The sequence below is a fragment of the Eschrichtius robustus genome, chromosome 11 (assembly GCF_028021215.1).
Source record: "Eschrichtius robustus isolate mEscRob2 chromosome 11, mEscRob2.pri, whole genome shotgun sequence".
Lineage (NCBI taxonomy): Eukaryota > Metazoa > Chordata > Mammalia > Artiodactyla > Eschrichtiidae > Eschrichtius > Eschrichtius robustus.
Window position 1 is genome coordinate 42,766,339 of NC_090834.1, and position 17,328 is coordinate 42,783,666.

At 41.4% G+C, this 17,328-nt stretch overlaps 1 protein-coding gene and 1 pseudogene across 1 annotated transcript in view; both read right to left on the reverse strand.

Annotated features, from left to right (window-relative positions):
• The window catches only part of HEPHL1 (hephaestin like 1), a 97,252-nt gene that overhangs the window by 35,073 nt on the left and 44,851 nt on the right, over positions 1–17,328 (reverse strand). The window contains exons 7-10 of the mRNA XM_068555300.1: positions 14,008–14,147; positions 13,732–13,863; positions 11,932–12,143; positions 8,563–8,713 (exon numbers count right to left, since the gene is read on the reverse strand). Coding sequence (XP_068411401.1) covers positions 8,563–8,713; positions 11,932–12,143; positions 13,732–13,863; positions 14,008–14,147 — 635 coding nt within the window. The remainder of the gene's footprint in view (positions 1–8,562; positions 8,714–11,931; positions 12,144–13,731; positions 13,864–14,007; positions 14,148–17,328) is intronic.
• On the reverse strand, positions 1,817–2,921 carry LOC137771954 (induced myeloid leukemia cell differentiation protein Mcl-1 homolog pseudogene; annotated as a pseudogene).

The window sequence follows — 17,328 nt, forward strand, 5'->3', positions numbered from 1 at the left end:
CCTCATCACTGTTACTGTCAGCACCCATTGTACTGCCACCTCCTAAGGATAAAATTCAAGAAGGATGAAGGTCTGTGGACTCCTTGGGTGGTCAATTAGGTTCCTAGTGCCAAAAACTAAAAGGGCTAGTATGAGTTCAGGGATGGCAAGGTAAATTTGTAAGAACTATAAATATCTGTAGAGGGAGCTGAACAAGCAGCAAATATTTCAAGGAAGGATAGGAAATAAACAGTAAGTTTGATAAAACATCAAGTCTAAAGTCTGTAGAGATGCCAATGCAAAAATTTGAAACAAAGTTTGAGAATCATTAATAGAAATGAAATAAGTATTCGTTTTATTAACTCACTAGGCTTAGACCTGTGTTTAACAAGCAAGCCTAGTAATAGCACCATGGTTAGACTATAGCCTGCTTTTCCAAGCCATCATTGTACAATTTATTAAGCAAACAAGGGATCAAATGTCTCTCATCCACCCGATATGATCTTTTTATACATACTCCTAATAAGTCCCATTTGGAACAGCTGAAAATCTTTTAGCAAAAGCTTTGAAGATGAGCTCATGAACTCAGTTTAAATTTCACCAGTTAAATTAAGTCAAATGGAAGGAACTCAAATGAGTAGTTGCCCAATCAGAGCCCATTATCTGCAAGTCATCAAACCGTGTGCCCCGCCCCCCAATAAAACCTTAAAACCTTGACTCAATTATTGAACACCCACATGTAACAAAGTGAAAGGGTTAATTTCCATTCCTCAATTTCTCAGTCCCAGGTTAAAAAAAACCCAACAACAAAAAAAACCCAAACAGCTATTTAAGAAATACTTGCCAAAATCAGATAGGAAAATTAAAGCCTGCATACTTATGAATCAGAATTGTTGTACTACAGCCAGGTTGCATACAATTACATCAGTTGGTTCTGTATACAATCTAGAACTGACTAGCACAAAATTTAGTATAGAAAAGCTATAAGAAACAGGTTCCTAACTACAGAAGTTGTAAATTTCAAAAGGGTATGAAAAAACTAATGTAATTTCAGACTTTTCTCCCTTTACATTTCAAACAGATGTTCTGTAAAAATATATACAATTTTTACAGACGAATACAAGTTTTTGTCTTAAAAGCAGAATATTCCAGATTTGTAATTGAGCCTTAAGTCAAGTATTCTTGGCCATAGCACTAGGCGAATAAACTAGGAATCACTCAAACCAAGCCAAAGTAGAACAGGTATAAACATCCTGAGCATTGGACTTTCTATTCAAGAAGCACATCTAGGAAAGCTAATTATAGAGGATAAAGCTTCCCTTCACACTCTGTGGTACAGTGTTGAGGCTTCTAGTCATAGGTTCTATTACTTGTAGCTTAAATCCATTTTACACATGCCACTGGCATTGTTAGTGTTTCTATTTTAACACTATAGAAGTTAATGGATTCAGTGGGCATATTTAATGAACTCTATGACTAGCCTGGCTACTGGCCACTTTCCTGTTCTAGGCAAGTAATTAGTCTCTCCACCCTACCATCTTCACTAAATCTAAAAGTCCTCCTCTGTGGCCTCCCAAAGTTTGCCTGTTGCTGAAACTGAACTCTGCTTCTTTCACTTCTTTCAGACAGTGACTCTTCAAGGGGGACTACTTTTCCCATGTATTTATTCCTGTTAGCCATAAGCCTCCTGCCACTTGCTTTTCTCCATTGCTAGAGTAGAACTCTTGGAGGTTATGGCCTGCACAGCCTGAAGTCCAACTTCATAAATACATCTGATTTCACAGCAGGCGTATGTGGCTTTGGTGGCTGGAGTTGGTTAAGAGACAATTATTGCACTTAAAAGGCTATCGTATTAGATACGCCAAACCAGCTCCTACTCCAGCAACACCTGCAAAAGCCAGCAGCACATTTCTGAGGCCGTTTGCTAGGTCCTCTCCATGGAAGAAGTCCACAAACCCATCCCAGCCTCTTTGTTTGACTAGCCAGTCTTGTTTTGTCCTTACGAGAACATCTGTGATGCTTTCTGCTAATGGTTCGATGCAGATTTCTTGGTTTATACTCTTCAAGTGTTTGGCCACAGAGGCACCAAAAGAAAGAAGAGTCACAATCCTGCCCCAGTTTGTAACTCCGTCACTGAAAACATGGACCATCACTCGAGACAAAGATTTGACATCGTCTTCGTTTTTGATGTCCAGTTTCTGAAGCATGCCTTGGAAGGCCGTCTCGTGGCTGTGTTGCACACCGTCCCCGACCCGTTGCACGGTCTCTAACGCCTTCCAGCTGGCAGCCCCTGACCCGCCCAGTGGCTTCACGTCCTTGGCGCCGGTTGCCTGCTCCCGGAGGTATCGAGAGATAATCTCCAGGGACTGCCGGTACAACTCGTCCTCCTCCTCCTCTGCTGGGGGCGGCATCGAGGGGAGTGAGCCGTCCGTGCTGGGGCTGTTACTGGCCTCGCCGACCAACTCCAGCAAAGGCAGGACAGCCAGCCACTTCCCCAGAGGCTCTGGCTCCCACCTGTCCAGCTCGTCTTCGGGCTACATGATGGCATCGGAGGCCAAGGATTCCATCTCCTCAGGCGGCGAGGCACGGCGGGTGGGTGCGAAGAATAGCAGCCTGGCGGGGGTCGCGGTGATGTCGGGGCCCTCGGCGCCAATGGGTGAGGGCCGCGTGACCCTCCGGGCATCGGGCGCGAGAGTGGCCGGGGGGGAGGGGGTGGAGGGGTGGAGGGGGGTGGAGGGGGTGGAGGGGGTGAGGGTGAGGGGGTCGGGGGGCACCGTGCCATCTTCCCCTCCTCCTACCTCCCGCCGGGCCGTGGCCTCCTTTCCCGCAGCCAAAAGCTGCCTCCCCAGAGGAGAGGAGCCGCTGCCGCTACCTGGTCCCAATCCGGTCCCCCCCCAGTAGAGTTTGAGTCCGATTACTGTGTTTCTCTTGAGGCCGAGCATCTCAAACCACCGCTTCCGCTTCCTGAGAAAAATGGGGGACGCCCCGACTCCTATCTTGAAGAGCAGAAGTAACAACTGAGAAAGGCGCTCCTAGATCATGGTTTTAGGGCCAGTCCACCCTATGTCTTTTGATTGGAGTATTTAGTCCATTAACATTTAAAATGATTATTGATAGATATGTACTTATTGCCATTTTGTTACTTGTGTTCCAGTTGTTTTTGTAGTTCTTCTTCTTTTAGTTTCTTCACTTGTGGTTTGATGATTTTCTTTAGTGGTACGTTTGTGTGTTCCTTTCTCTCTAGTTTTTGTGTATCTGTTGTAGGTTTTTGATTCGTGGTTACCATGGGATCATATATGATGACCTATATCTACTTGTTTTAAACTGTTAGTCATTTAAGTTCAAACACATTCTGAAAGATCTACATGTTTTACTCCCCTCCCACACATTTTGTGTTTTTGATGTTATATTTTATATCTTCATGTTTCTTTCTTTACTGAGTACTGTAGTTATATTTGATATTACAATTTTTTTCTTTTAATCTTTGTACAAGCTTATTTAAGTGATTGATCCTCAGCCTTTACCCTATATTTGCCTTTAGTAGTGGAATTTTTTCTTTCCTATAGATTCCTACTTCTTGTTATAGCCTTTTCTTTTCCACTTAGAGAAGAACCGTTAACATTTCTTTTAGACTAGGTTTAGTATCGATGAACTCCTTTAGTGTTTGCTTGTCTGAGAAGTTCTTTAACTCTCTTTCTATTTTAAATGATAATCTTGCTGGGTACAATATCCTAGGTTGCAGGCATTTCCCTTTCAGTACTTTGAATATATCATGCCACTCCCTTCTGTTCTGCAATGTTTCTGCAGAAATATCAGCTGATAGCCTTACAAGGGTTCGCTTGTATATGACTCTTTGTTTTTTGCTTGCTGCCTTTAGAATTTGCTCTTTAACTTTTGCCATTTTAATTATGACATGTCTTCGTGTGGGTCTGTTTGGCTTCATCTTGTCTGGGACACCCTGTGCTTCTTGTATCTGGATATCTGTTTTGGAAGTTTTCAGCCATAATTTCATCAAATACATTTTTGATCCTTTTCTGTCTCTCCTCCTTCTGGGACCCCTATAATGGGAATGTTGGTACATTTGATGTTGACCTAGAGACCCCTTAAACTGTTCTCACTTTTAAAATTTGTTTTTCTTTTTGCTGTTCTGAATGGGTGATTTCCTTTATTTTTTCTTCCAGATCACTTATGTGTTCTTTTGTATCACCTAGTCTGCTGTTAATTCCTTCTAGTGTGTTTTCATTTCAGTTATTTTATTCTTCATTTCTGACTGGTTCTTTTTTATATTTTCTAGTTTCTTGTTAAAATTCTCACTGTGTTCATATATTCTTTCCCCTAATTCAGCCAGCATTCTTATTACTATTGCTTTGAGCATTTTATCTGGTAATTTGCTTTATTAGTTGTGTTTTCAGGGGTTTTCTCTTGCTCTTTCAATTAAAACAAATTCCTTTGTTTTCTCATTTTGCTTAACTTTATCTGACTGTGAAAGTAGGTGAAACAGTTACCTACTGTGATCTAGAAGGGGTGTCCTTATGTGGGAGCATTCTTTTACAGTCCGCATGTGCCCAGTGGTTTTTATGGGAGAGCTGGATCTGACATGAGCACAAGTTATGTCTTTCCCCAGGGTGTGCTGGCAGCTATCACCTTGGTAGGAGGTGGGGCTGGAGATAGATGGGCTAGGGCCAGAGCCAGGTGTGAGACAAGGTTTCCTCTCTGCTTAGTGGCTGTCACCACCCTATCAGGGGCAGGGACAGGTCCAAGTTGCTGGAGCAGAAGCCCTGAGAGTCAGGTCTGAGTTTGCTCCATCCCTTCAAGTGTGTGCTCTCCCTACTCCCAGCACTGGCACCCTCAGCTCAGAGGGGAGCTGTGCTGGAGCAAAAGGGGTTGGAGCAGGCACTTGGCATGGGTTGAGGCCCAGGCTGTGGCAGTTCAGCTGTACTCAGATATTGGGACTGCTTCTGGTGCACTGCCTATGTATGCACCAGAAATGGCTGCCACTGCCCTGCTCAGACACTGCTTCAGGTCTGGCCTCATTTGTGTCTCACAGCCAAGCTCTCTCCCCTTGGCCACAGTAGCTGTCACCCCAGTGGAGCTATGTCATGAAGCAAGCAGGCCTCTAGCAGTTGCTAGGTTCAGGCTGGGGCGCATGCCAGGGCGATCACAGGAAGCTGTCCAGCCGCCTATGCTGTTTCAATCTTCCCTCTCTGCCCTGTTTCAGGAGTAAGCAAACATGTGCATGCTGCTCGAGAGTGGAGCCCAGGCTTCCTTCAGCCTTCCTATTAGTCCCACTGGCCCTTCAACCAGTCTAAGGGACTCATCTTCCTGGCATTGGACCCCAGGACTGAGGTGCACGACATGTGGCTCAAAACACTCACTCCCCAGGGAGGCAGGGAGGATCTCTGCCTGTGTAATCTCCCTCTTCTTCTGAGTCCCCTCCCAGGGGCGCAGTTCCCTACCTGATTGATTCTCTTCCCTTCATACACATCCCATTAGATCTTTCTTTTCTCCTTGGTTGCATACGAGTCTTTCTGCCAGACTTCAGTTAGTTTTCAGTGAGAATTGTTCCACATGTAGATGTGTTTTTTTTGGTTTTTATTCATTCATGATATTTTATGCAAATGTAATTGTAGTCACTTTTTTAAATTATAGTTTATAAAGTCCATAGTCATGAAAGTGAGTTTCTATGAAATTGTAGTCACAAAAATACATGTCTACAGTTTTTATTTTTATTTAATTATAATTATTCCTCTTTAGCTGTCAAGCCCAGTTTTTTTTCTTTTAACATCTTAATTGGAATATAATTGCTTTACAATGGTGTGTTAGTTTCTGCTTTATAACAAAGTGAATCAGTTATACATATACATATATCCTCATAGCTCTTCCCTCTTGCGTCTCCCTCCCTCCCACCCTCCCTATCCCACCCTTCTAGGTGGTCACAAAGCACCGAGCTGATCTCCCTGTGCTATGCAGCTGCTTCCCACTAGCTATCTATTTTACATTTGGTAGTGTATATATGTCCATGCCACTCTCTCACTTTGTCACCGCTTACCCTTACCCCTCCCCATATCCTCAAGTCCATTCACTAGTAGGTCTGCATCTTTATTCCCATCTTGCCCTTAGGTTCTTCATGACCTTTTTTTTTTTCTTAGATTCCATATTTATGTGTTAGCATACAGTTTTTGTTTTTCTCTTTCTGACTTACTTCACTCTATATGACAGATTCTAGGTCTATCCACCTGACTACAAATAACTAATTTTCATTTCTTTTTATGGCTGAGTAATATTCCATTGTATATATGTACCACATCTTCTTTATCCATTCATCTGTTGATGGACACGTCGGTTGCTTCCATGTCCTGGCTATTGTAAATAGAGCTGCAATGTACATTGTGGTACGTGACTCTCTTTGAATTATGGTTTTCTCAGGGTATATGCCCAGTAGTGGGATTGCTGGGTCGTATGGTAGTTCTATTTTTAGTTTTTTAAGGAACCTCCATACTGTTCTCCATAGTGGCTGTATCAATTTACATTCCCACACACAGTGCAAGAGGGTTCCCTTTTCTCCACACCCTCTCCAGCATTTATTGTTTGTAGATTTTTCGATGATGCCCATTCTGACTGGTGTGAGATGATATCTCATTGTAGTTTTGCCTTGCATTTCTGTAATGGTTAATGATGTTGAGCATTCTTTCATGTGTTTGTTGGCAATCTGTATATCTTCTTTGGAGAAATGTCTATTTAGGTCTTCGGCCCACTTTTGGATTGAGTTGTTTGTTTTTTTCATATTGAGCTGCATGAGCTGCTTGTAAATTTTGGAGATTAATCCTTTGTCAGTTGCTTCATTTACAAATATTTTCTCCCATTCTGAGGGCTGTCTTTTCGTCTTGTTTATGGTTTCCTTTGCTGTGCAAAAGCTTTTAAGTTTCATTAGGTCCCATTTGTTTATTTTTGTTTTTATTTTCATTTCTGTATGAGGTGGGTCAAAAAAGATCTTGCTGTGATTTATGTCATAGAGTGTTCTGCCTATGTTTTCCTCTAAGAGTTTGATAGTGTCTGGCCTTACATTTAGGTCTTTAATCCATTTTGAGTTTATTTTTGCGTATTGTGTTAGGCAGTGTTGTAATTTCATTCTTTTACATGTAGCTGTCCAGTTTTCCCAGCACCACTTATTGAAGAGGCTGTCTTTTCGCCACTGTGTATTCTTGCCTCCTTTATCAAAGATAAGGTGACCATATGTGTATGGGTTTACCTCTGGGCTTTCTATCCTGTTCCATTGATCCATTTTTTTTGTGTGCCAGTACCATACTGTCTTGATTACTGTAGCTTTGTAGTATAGTCTGAAGTCAGGGAGCCTGATTCCTCCAGCTCCGTTTTTCTTTCTCAAGATTGTTTTGGCTATTCAGGGTCTTTTTTGTTTCCATACCAATTGTGAAATTTTTTGTTCTAGTTCTGCGAAAAATGCCAGTGGTAGTTTGATAGGGATTGCCTTGAATCTGTAGATTGCTTTGGGTAGTATAGTCATTTTCACAATGTTGATTCTTCCAATCCAAGAACGTGTATATCTCTCCATCTATTTGTATCATCTTTAATTTCTTTCATCAGTGTCTTATAATTTTCTGCATACAGGTCTTTTGTCTCCTTAGATAGGTTTATTCCTAGATATTTTATTCTTTTTGTTGCAATGGTAAATGGGAGTGTTTTCTTAATTTCACTTTCAGATTTTTCATCATTAGTGTATAGGAATGCTAGAGATTTCTGTGCATTAATTTTTTATCCTGCTACTTTACCAAATTCATTGATAAGCTCTAGTAGTTTTCTGGTAGCATCTTTAGGATTCTCTATGTATAGTATCATGTCATGTAGATGTGTTTTTGATGTGTTTGTGGGAGGAGATGAGTTCCACATCCTCCTACTCCACCGTCTTGATCCCTTCCCTCTAGGCATTTTTGTTGACTCCACACTCTGGTGGCCATTTGAGTTTGGACTCTTGTGCATTACTCTGCCACCTTGGGTAATCTCTCCAAGACTAACAAGAATCCCATGTTACTCACACCAATTACAATGTGGGTTTTCTATTGTTAACAACTGATGTAAAAGAGACAGAGAAGGATAATTAACTAATTTCTCCTACATGAAGATCTTGGATAGGAATGGCTAATGTTTTACAAATTAACACTTTAGATAGTCATACATACAACTTGATAAGAGATGCCTTGCTGGATAATAATTATTTCCAATTATCACCTGGATTATCAGACTTAATGACATTATTACAAACCCATGGGAGGGCATTTTGTCAGTAATTTTCTACATTTATGATGTACTGTGATCTTTGCTAGTTCAAATTTTGTATTGCTTTATCTAAGGCTGATAAAGTGCTTTCGAAGTATTAATTAAGTTTCACATCTCTCGAGATAGGGAGGTTTCACCATACCTTGTGAGTCTGAAGCCATGAAATATTTTCATCATGATCAAGAACAATACCCAAGAAACCAAACTTAAGATAGTTAAAGGATTCCAAACATTTTCACTTCAAATGCAATTATGACTTTCCTTTACAGGAGGGAAAAACATTTTTCATACCATGCATTCGGTTGGACTTCACAAACTCTTTGTCGTCCTTGTCAACACTGAAGGGACGCCAGGTAAACTTCTGAATATTTTCATCAAGATACCTGCTCAGATTCTCATCAAAGACTGTGAATAATAGGTAAAATTCCTTGTCTATTCCTTTCTATAGAGAAGAAAGAAATGAATGTATTAAAGTACAGCTTGGAGGACTTCTTAGCTCTACTTCACTTTCAAAGTTAACACAAAGTAACACAAAGTAAATTAGGGTCAATGTCAGCCATAGATTTACTAGGTCATTTTGTAAATCAGGTTTCTGATAAATTCATTCTACACCCAACAAATTCATCTTCCTCATTATATCCTTCTCCCTGTCCATGTGACCTCCTTAGAGGAAATAAGTCGTTGCTCAGAAGCTTTCCTTCCCTGTGGTACTCCTATTTTCAGGCTGGTCATCACTGTCTTATTTTCCTTACCCTAGACTCCAAGTCCTGGCCTCGGCCTCTCTCTCTCTGGCCTCGGCCTCTCTCTCTCTGGCCTCATCTCCATGTATCACCCCCTAACTTATTCCAGCTACCCTGGCCTTTTGCTCTTCTGTGAACACACCAACTTCATTCATGCCTCAGGGCCTTTGTGTGTGCTGTTCCCATTGTATAGAAGGTTCTCCTAGGTCTTGCCTGGCTCAATCCTTTATTCTGTTCCATTCCCTACACAGACATCACCTCCTCAGAGTGCCCTTCCCTGACCACCCTATACAAAACAGTCACTCATCTTCCATCCTGCCTGCAAACTCACTCAGTTTACTCTACCACACTTTACTTTTCTTCATAGCACTTATCTCCACCTGAAATTATATTTTATTTATGCACTTATATTTTTTGATGTTGCCCCACTGCAATGTAGGCTTTGTGAGAGTAGGGAAGTTTTAGGTCCCTCTCTGTAACCCCAGCTCCAACAAAAATGACTGGAAAAGTAGGCGCTCAATAGGTGTTTTTGAGTGAAATAATGAATTCACGTAACCCATGGACTTCGCTATGTTATGTTAATTTGAGTTGATATTCAGGGATTACTTCCCACTGTGTATATTCCTAATCCGTCTTTTTTGAGCCTGTCTGACCAAACAGCATCTTGAACTGCTGAAATCTACTTTTATTTAAAGCTGAACCAGAGAGGTAACTGTATTTTCTGTCTCTCAACCATCTTCCCATCTCTAATGTGCTCCCTTCCAATCTACCCTTCATCCTGCTGCCTGCTCCAGAGGGATCCTCAGCAGTGCCATCTGATCATATCTCTCTACTTAATCTGGGGAATACAATCTAAACTCACAGTGATCAGTCCCTGCCTACCTGTTCAGCCTCATCTCTCAGCCCTTTCCTCCTGGCACTTGGACTGAAGTAAGACCAAGATCCTTGCAGCAATCTGAACTTGCTATGTTCAGCAAGCCTCTGTCCTTTATGCGTGTACCCCCTCAACTTTGATGGTCTCCCACTGTAATCCAACTTCAAGGGTCAGCTTAGCTGTCCCACCCCTGTGAAGCTTTAACTCTTCATTGAAGTTAGGGTATTCTTTGCTTTATGTTCTTACTATACCTTATGTACACTTACTGCTCTTATCACATGGTGTTTTAGAAGGCAATAATTTAAGATCATTGGCTAAGGAAAGAAACAATATAGGCTTAAAATTTTTCAAAATACAATATAAAAAACTGGGGGGGGGGACAAGGGGTCAAATATATTTTAAAAGATCTTGGGTTCTAGTGCCATTCTGCTTAAATGCTGTGAAAACTGGGACAAATGACTTGTCTTCTCTAAGCCTAATTCCCTCATTTGCAAACTGAGGATATGAGTAGTCCCTACTTCATGTTTTTTTGGAAGGTAAATTAGATACTATAGGTAAAACACTCAACACAACATCTGGCAAATACTAAGTATTCAATGTTAACTGTTATTAACTGTGATTGCAATTGTACACAAGATGAGAAGGAACCATCGAAAGGAGTTCAGTTGAAGAACCTCATCATCTGAGAGTTATTTGGAATGTAACTGGGTCTATAAAAGTGGGATATTAGCCCAGGAGAAGGTTAGAAGGTAGGTGATAGGACCCTGTGTAATGATTAATTTTATGTGCCAACTTGACTGGGCTATAGGGTGCTCAGATATTTGGTCAAACCTTATTCTAGCTGTTTCCATGAGGGTGTGCTTGGATGAGATTAACATTTGATTCAGTAGACTGAGTAAATTAGATTGCCCTCCTTAATGTAGGTGGGCCTTATCCAATCAGTTGAAGGCCTTAGCAGAACAACAAAAAGTCTGACCCTCTCACAGGTAAATGGGGATTCCTCCTGCCTTTGAACTGGAACAACAGCTTTTTCCTGCCTTTGGACTCAAACTTAAACACAGGCTCCTCCTGGGTCTTGAGCCTGCTGGCCTTTTGGGTCTCCTGGGTCTCTTGCTGTGACTCACCCTGCAGATCTTGAAACTTGTCATCCTCCATAGTCATGTGAGCCAACTCCTTATAATAGTTTTCTTTCTATCTATATACACATCCTAATTGTTCTTTTTCTCTACAGAACTAGGATTAATGCCAAATATTACAAAATATACCATTTAAATAAATAGCTTGCTATTTCTGATTGGTAAAGTAATTTAAAATGGTTAAATGGCTGGCTTTTCTTCTTTTCATCAATGTGTTTAATATCATGCAGACATAGCTTGAAATGCTATGCTTTGCCACACTAATCAGTGTGGCTTAATCGAAACTTCTAAGTTGGGACTTGCAAGAAACAATCTACTTGCTTTCTTGTTCCTTCGGTCATAGTGACTAATTTCCAGATTATAGTGGTGAGCTACAGGGGTTCTCAAACTTGGTTGCACATAGGAGTCACCTGGAGATTCTGATTTAATTGGTCTGGAACACCTGAATAAAGGATGATTAAAAGGTCCCCCCAGGTGATTCCAATGTGTGGCCAAGTTTGAGAAAACTTGCCCGCCAAAAAGTTCCCAATTTGCATTTCATATAGATCTCTGAAGCTTCTAGAATCAAAGCAATGCACAGGGAAAGAGACCCACCAAATTCCAGCCACAACAAGCAGAAATCCTGGTTTTCTAGGTGGGCATCTGTAACTTTCAGATCTTGAATTTACATTTAAAATCTGAAAATTAAAATTTTAATTACATTAAAATTACCTTAAATTAAAATTCAGATCTTAAATTAAGGAAAAACAAAATAAAATAAAATCCTCATTTCGTAGAAGTCAATTTCAAGAGCAATGAGGAAAAATCACTTTTTGTAACTGACTCTTTATTAATATTTACTCCCTATCCATATTACTGATCTGTCTCACATACAACCCTGAGAAGAACTTGGTGACCTTTGATGGCCTACCTGTGTCCCATCAGCATTGAGAATGCCCTTTTTACAGACTAGCAAAGGCCCTACAAGGCCAGAGCTGGTGTCCTTGATTGGCTCAACAGCTGAGAAGTAAAGATAGGTCAGACAGGGGGGATCATCAGCTGTTGGGCTTATGCTTTCAGGCACCGTCCACCTGTATGTGAAAGTTTCACCTGGCTTAACGTGTGCCCCTGGCTTCAGAAATCCTGAGGAGATAAATGAAACAGTTATTCAAAGCAACAGCCAAGAACACTAAACTTGTCACACTGGGTCTTCCAGCCCTGGTGTGTCTCTCTCTGATGATGTACTTTGTGGAAGGACAGTTGTTTTCACTGTATCCTACCAGGGAGGCCACTGCCACAATCTGCTGTTTCATGAGATAGAAGCTTATATCAAAGGATTACCTTCCTCCCAGATTACATTTAATATCTTCACAGATACTACTTCTTACTCATCTACCAGGCTTAGCAAATGTTAGAAGAGCGATAATTGCCCATTTATATATTAATATATAAATGTAAATTCATAAAATATCATTGAGTACCTTCCATGTGGAATATATTATACTTGGCCTTGCAGAGGACACCCCAAAAAGTTAAACAAGAGACCTATCTTTAAAGAGTTTGAAATCTAGAAGGTTGAACTAGGAATAACCCAAATAACTACAAGTTAGAGAAGGTAAGCGAAGGCCCAAGGTAACAAAGCTGATAAACGGCAGATCTGGGATTCAAATTCAGGGCTGTCTGATTCCAAAGACTTTGCACTTAACCCTCACATTATATTGCCAAATGAACACATTGAATCTCTCCAACTAGACTGGGGCCAGAGACTTTCTGCATCTTGTCCAGAGCTTTGCAAAAAGGTGCCCAGTAAGTTTTCTGAGATAAAGAATAGAAAATGTGGACATTTGCGCTGTCACTAGTGTTCTCTCTGCACACACACAAAAGTCATTGTGAGCATTTTGAGCAAGGAAGAGACTGCAGGCACAGGAAATGTTTCTGTGGCAGGGGCAGGGGAGGGTGGGTGTAGAGAGGGGGAATACTCCCTCTGTTCCTTCCTTCTCTGTCCCCTCCCCATCACCTGCTCTGGACTGTGAGTGGCCTCATACTTGGGCATGAAGAAGTAAGTATCCCAGGAGTCATGATGTCTGTTGTAGTGATGGGGAAGGCTTCCATCACGACCAGGAGTTTCCCAAAAGCAGTATCATGAATGGAAGGATAGTTCCTGCAGCCACTGGGTAGAAGCTGCCTTTCTTACATGTAGAGAGCCTGTGCTACATACTCTGTGATTGGGAGAGGTCGTGTATGATGGTAAGCACATAATACTGGTTTTAAATAAATATTTGTCAATAGAGACAAAGTAAAGACCACGTGTAAGATTTTGATTTCAACAAAACATTGGAAATCAGAGTTCCCTTTCAGCCTTCAGCCACAGATCCCATCCAAATGCAGCAGAAAAGCTCTCCATCTTAGAGAAGTGGGGTGACTGTGAAAGTAGCTCACTTTGAGATTTATTACATTACTGAGGGAAAAGGAAAGGCATTAACATTTCCTAAGTACCTACTGTGGGCCAGACCCTGTCCTAAATTCTCTCCATCCTTTCCCAAAGCCCTATGAGGTGAGTGTCATTATCTGCATTTGATAGATGAGAAGAATAAGGTTCAGAAAGTTGAAATAGCTGCTCAAGCTCACAGGGCTGGTAAGTAAAGGGACCAGGATTTGAACCAGGTCTGTCCAGTTTCAAGTCCTTTGCTCACTCATCCTGTTTCCTCCCAAGGCAGAGGCCGGGACTTACCATCTACATTTGGGGCTGCATCAGAGGCCTTGTCATAGATCACACCGTGGGGCAAAATACTGTAGACCTTGTCGGCTTTGTTAGCAAAGGTCACTAACAGAGTATCACCCACCTCTGCCTTGATGATGGGACCTGAGAAATATTAAGAGAAGGAGGGATAAGAGGATGAAAAGAGAGAAGTGGATAGGAGCAGGAGAAGAGTCATTCCATGTTAGGTGTGCATGTCCTACTAAAACATTTCCCCTGTTCAAAACATGACAGATGGTTTCACTGTACCAAGAATTCCAAGGTGGGCTTCTGCCTCAGAGGGTCTTTTTCTTCGAGTAAAAGTTGCATCAACATACTCTATATACTGAGCCTTCCAATATTTTCCTCCTATTCTGTTGTCCCCTTGTGTGAAGTAGAGCTCAGAGTCACTGTGGAAAGAATAGGAAGTTGGCTGAGATTACACCTCTGCATATCCACCAAGGGCCTTAATTATGGAGCTTAATAATGAGCTTTAGCCCATTTATCCACCCATATCTCCAGAAAAGATAGCACAGTCTTCAACAAAGTTCCCAGGAATAGTCAACCAGCTTTAAAAGTCTTCAGAAGCTGTTTGATGCTCAAGCTCATTTCTCTCTTAGCCATTGTACTTTCTTCCCCAGAGGTCCAGCAACTGAAGAAGGCAGAGGCAAACTCCTTAATTACCAATATTGGAGTCCCAGAATGGTGTCCTACAAAGTAACAAAGAGCTAACTGGTTTCTTTGCAGAATAAGCATCCCTCTAACTCTTGCTGATGTCTATATGAATAGACTCTGCATATAGTATGCTCTGATATCTGGCATGATTAAGGAATGGAGTGTCTAGTTAATCAAATAATTTAATCAATGGAGTTACCATACAAACTATATACATGAAATACCAAATTTCAAAGTTGTGAAATACGATAATATAACTTCCAATTAGTACTATCTCTATTCTATTTCTGTCAATGGTGCCATCACTCTTGCAGACGTGCAGGCTTTGTCTTCTTTTTCTGCCTCATCTCCTTATCTTGTTCATCCTGACTTTGTAACCTTTTATTTTGCACCCTTCCTTTTCTTCACCTTCATTTCTTCATCTTTTCCTTTCCTTCCTTCCCATGGTCACAACCCCAGTACGTGCATGTCCTCCTCACCTTGTGCTTGGACCATTATATAAACCTCCTAACTGTGCACACAGCATCCTCTATCTCACATTGGCTCACTCTTTCTTTTTTTTTTAAACTTTTTTTTAAATTGCATTTTATTTTTTTTGAATTTTTTTATACAGCAGGTTCTTATTAGCTATCCATTTTATACATATTAGTGTATATATGTCAATCCCAATCTCCCAGTTCATCCCACCCCACTCTCCCGCAGCTTTCCCCCCTTGGTGTCCATACATTCAGTTTTTTTCTCAGCATACACACTACTACTACATTAATCTTCAAAATAGTAATTTTTATTGTCATTTTACCTGCTCCAAAATCTTCAGTTGCTTCCAATTGCCAATTGCCAATCAAGTAAAGTTCAAGTGATTGGAGGACCTCTGCAATGGATATCCAGTTTACCCCAATTCTCTCTGCATTGCTCTATGTAAGTGCCCGTTCCCCATGCAAATCCCCCACACCAGTCATTCACTCTCTGATCTAATCACTCTGCTTTATGGCAGATGCTTTTCATTAACCCCTGCATCTAAAATTTCCCTCTCTTTACAATTCAGTTATATAAATTCTACCATTCTTGAAGACCCTACTTAAGTTCCACTTCCTCTGTGAAGTCTTTCTGGTTATTGTAGCTCTCTCTGAATGCGCAGAGAACTCACCGTCTGGACAACTCACCTAAATCTTATTTGTAACTTGCAAAATCACTTCTCTTCTCCTGTGCATTCAGCTTCTTTCTCTACCTGAGATTGGGAACATTGTTTTAGACCTCCCTGCATCCCTTATGTCACTTAGTACATTGTGCTGTCACATATTACATTAAATATTGATTGAATATAGCTTAATATTTCATATTTTATAAGGAGCTTCTGAATTCTGGAAGGCTTCTAAGAAATAATTTTCAATGTTAATTTTCATTATTTTGTTTATGGAGAAATACTGGTCAATAGAGAATGTTCGTATCAAAGACTTTTTCATATATGGTCCACACAAATTCTTTAGGCAAGCCTCAAGTGCATTGGTTTGGTGGAAGAATGAATGAATGAATTAAATTTACAATGAAAGAAACAAAGGGTATCTTATTGACCACAAAGACAATTTTTAAAACACTCCCTCAAACATTAAAAGGATTATAGGATAGATTCTTGCTGGGGATGCGGGCCCGGACGGCCGTGGGAAGCCAGGATACAGCATTACATGTAGTCTTCATGTCTCCATAGGCTCTTCTTGGCTGTAACAATTTCTCATACTTTCCTCATTTTTGATGACCTTGACAATGTTGAGGAGTACTGCCCTGTTCTAAAGCCTCAGAGTCTTCTGCTTCAGTTGGCAGAAAGGGAAAGAGACAGTGGAGGAGCCACTTCAGATTCATAAAAACCACAGCTTAGAGGAAGTAATATCTTAGAAATTTTTGAATATTAAATAATACATGCTACTGGATTGTAAGCGAAAGAGTGAATTTAAAGAAAAACCTTGGGGGGCTTCCCTGGTGGCGCAGTGGTTAGGAATCCGCCTGCCAATGCAGGGGACACGGGTTCGAGCCCTGGTCCGGGAAGATCCCACATGCCGTGGGGCAACTGGGCCCGTGAGCCACAACTACTGAGCCTGCGCATCTGGAGCCTGTGCTCTGCCAACAAGAGAGGCCGCAACAGTGAGGGGCCCGCGCACCACGATGAAGAGTGGCCCCCACTCACCACAACTAGAGAAAGCCCTCGCACAGAAACGAAGACCCAACACAGCCAAAAATAAATAAATAAAAAATAAATAAATTTATTAAAAAAAAAAAGAAAAACCTTGGGGGAGATCTTCAAGATGGCGGAGGAGTAAGATGTGGAGATCACCTTCCTCCCCACAAATATATCAGAAACACCTACATGTGGAACAACTCCTACAGAACACCTACTGAATGCTGGTATAAGACCTCAGACTTCCCAAAAGGGTCTTGGTGCTCCAGCCGGGTGTCAGGCCTGTGCCTCTGAGATGGGAGAGCTGAGTTCGGGACATTGGTCCACCAGAGACCTCCTGGCTCCATGTAATATCAAATGGCAAAAGCTCTCCCATAGATCTTCATCTCAACGCTAAGACCCAGCTACACTCAATGACCAGCAAGCTACAATGCTGGACATCCTATGCCAAACAGCTAGCAAGACAGGAACACAACCACACCCACTAGAAGAAAGGCTGCCTAAAATCATAATAAGGTCACAGACATCCCAAAACACACCACTGGACGTGGTCCTGCCCACCAGAAAGACAAGATCCAGCCTCATCTTCCAGAACACAGTCACTAGTCCCCTCCATCAGGAAGCCTACACAACCCACTGAACCAACTTTAGCCACTGGGAGCAGACACCAAAAACAACAGGAACTATGAACCTGCAGCCTGCAAAAAGGAGACCCCAAACACAGTAAGTTAAGCAAAATGAGAAGA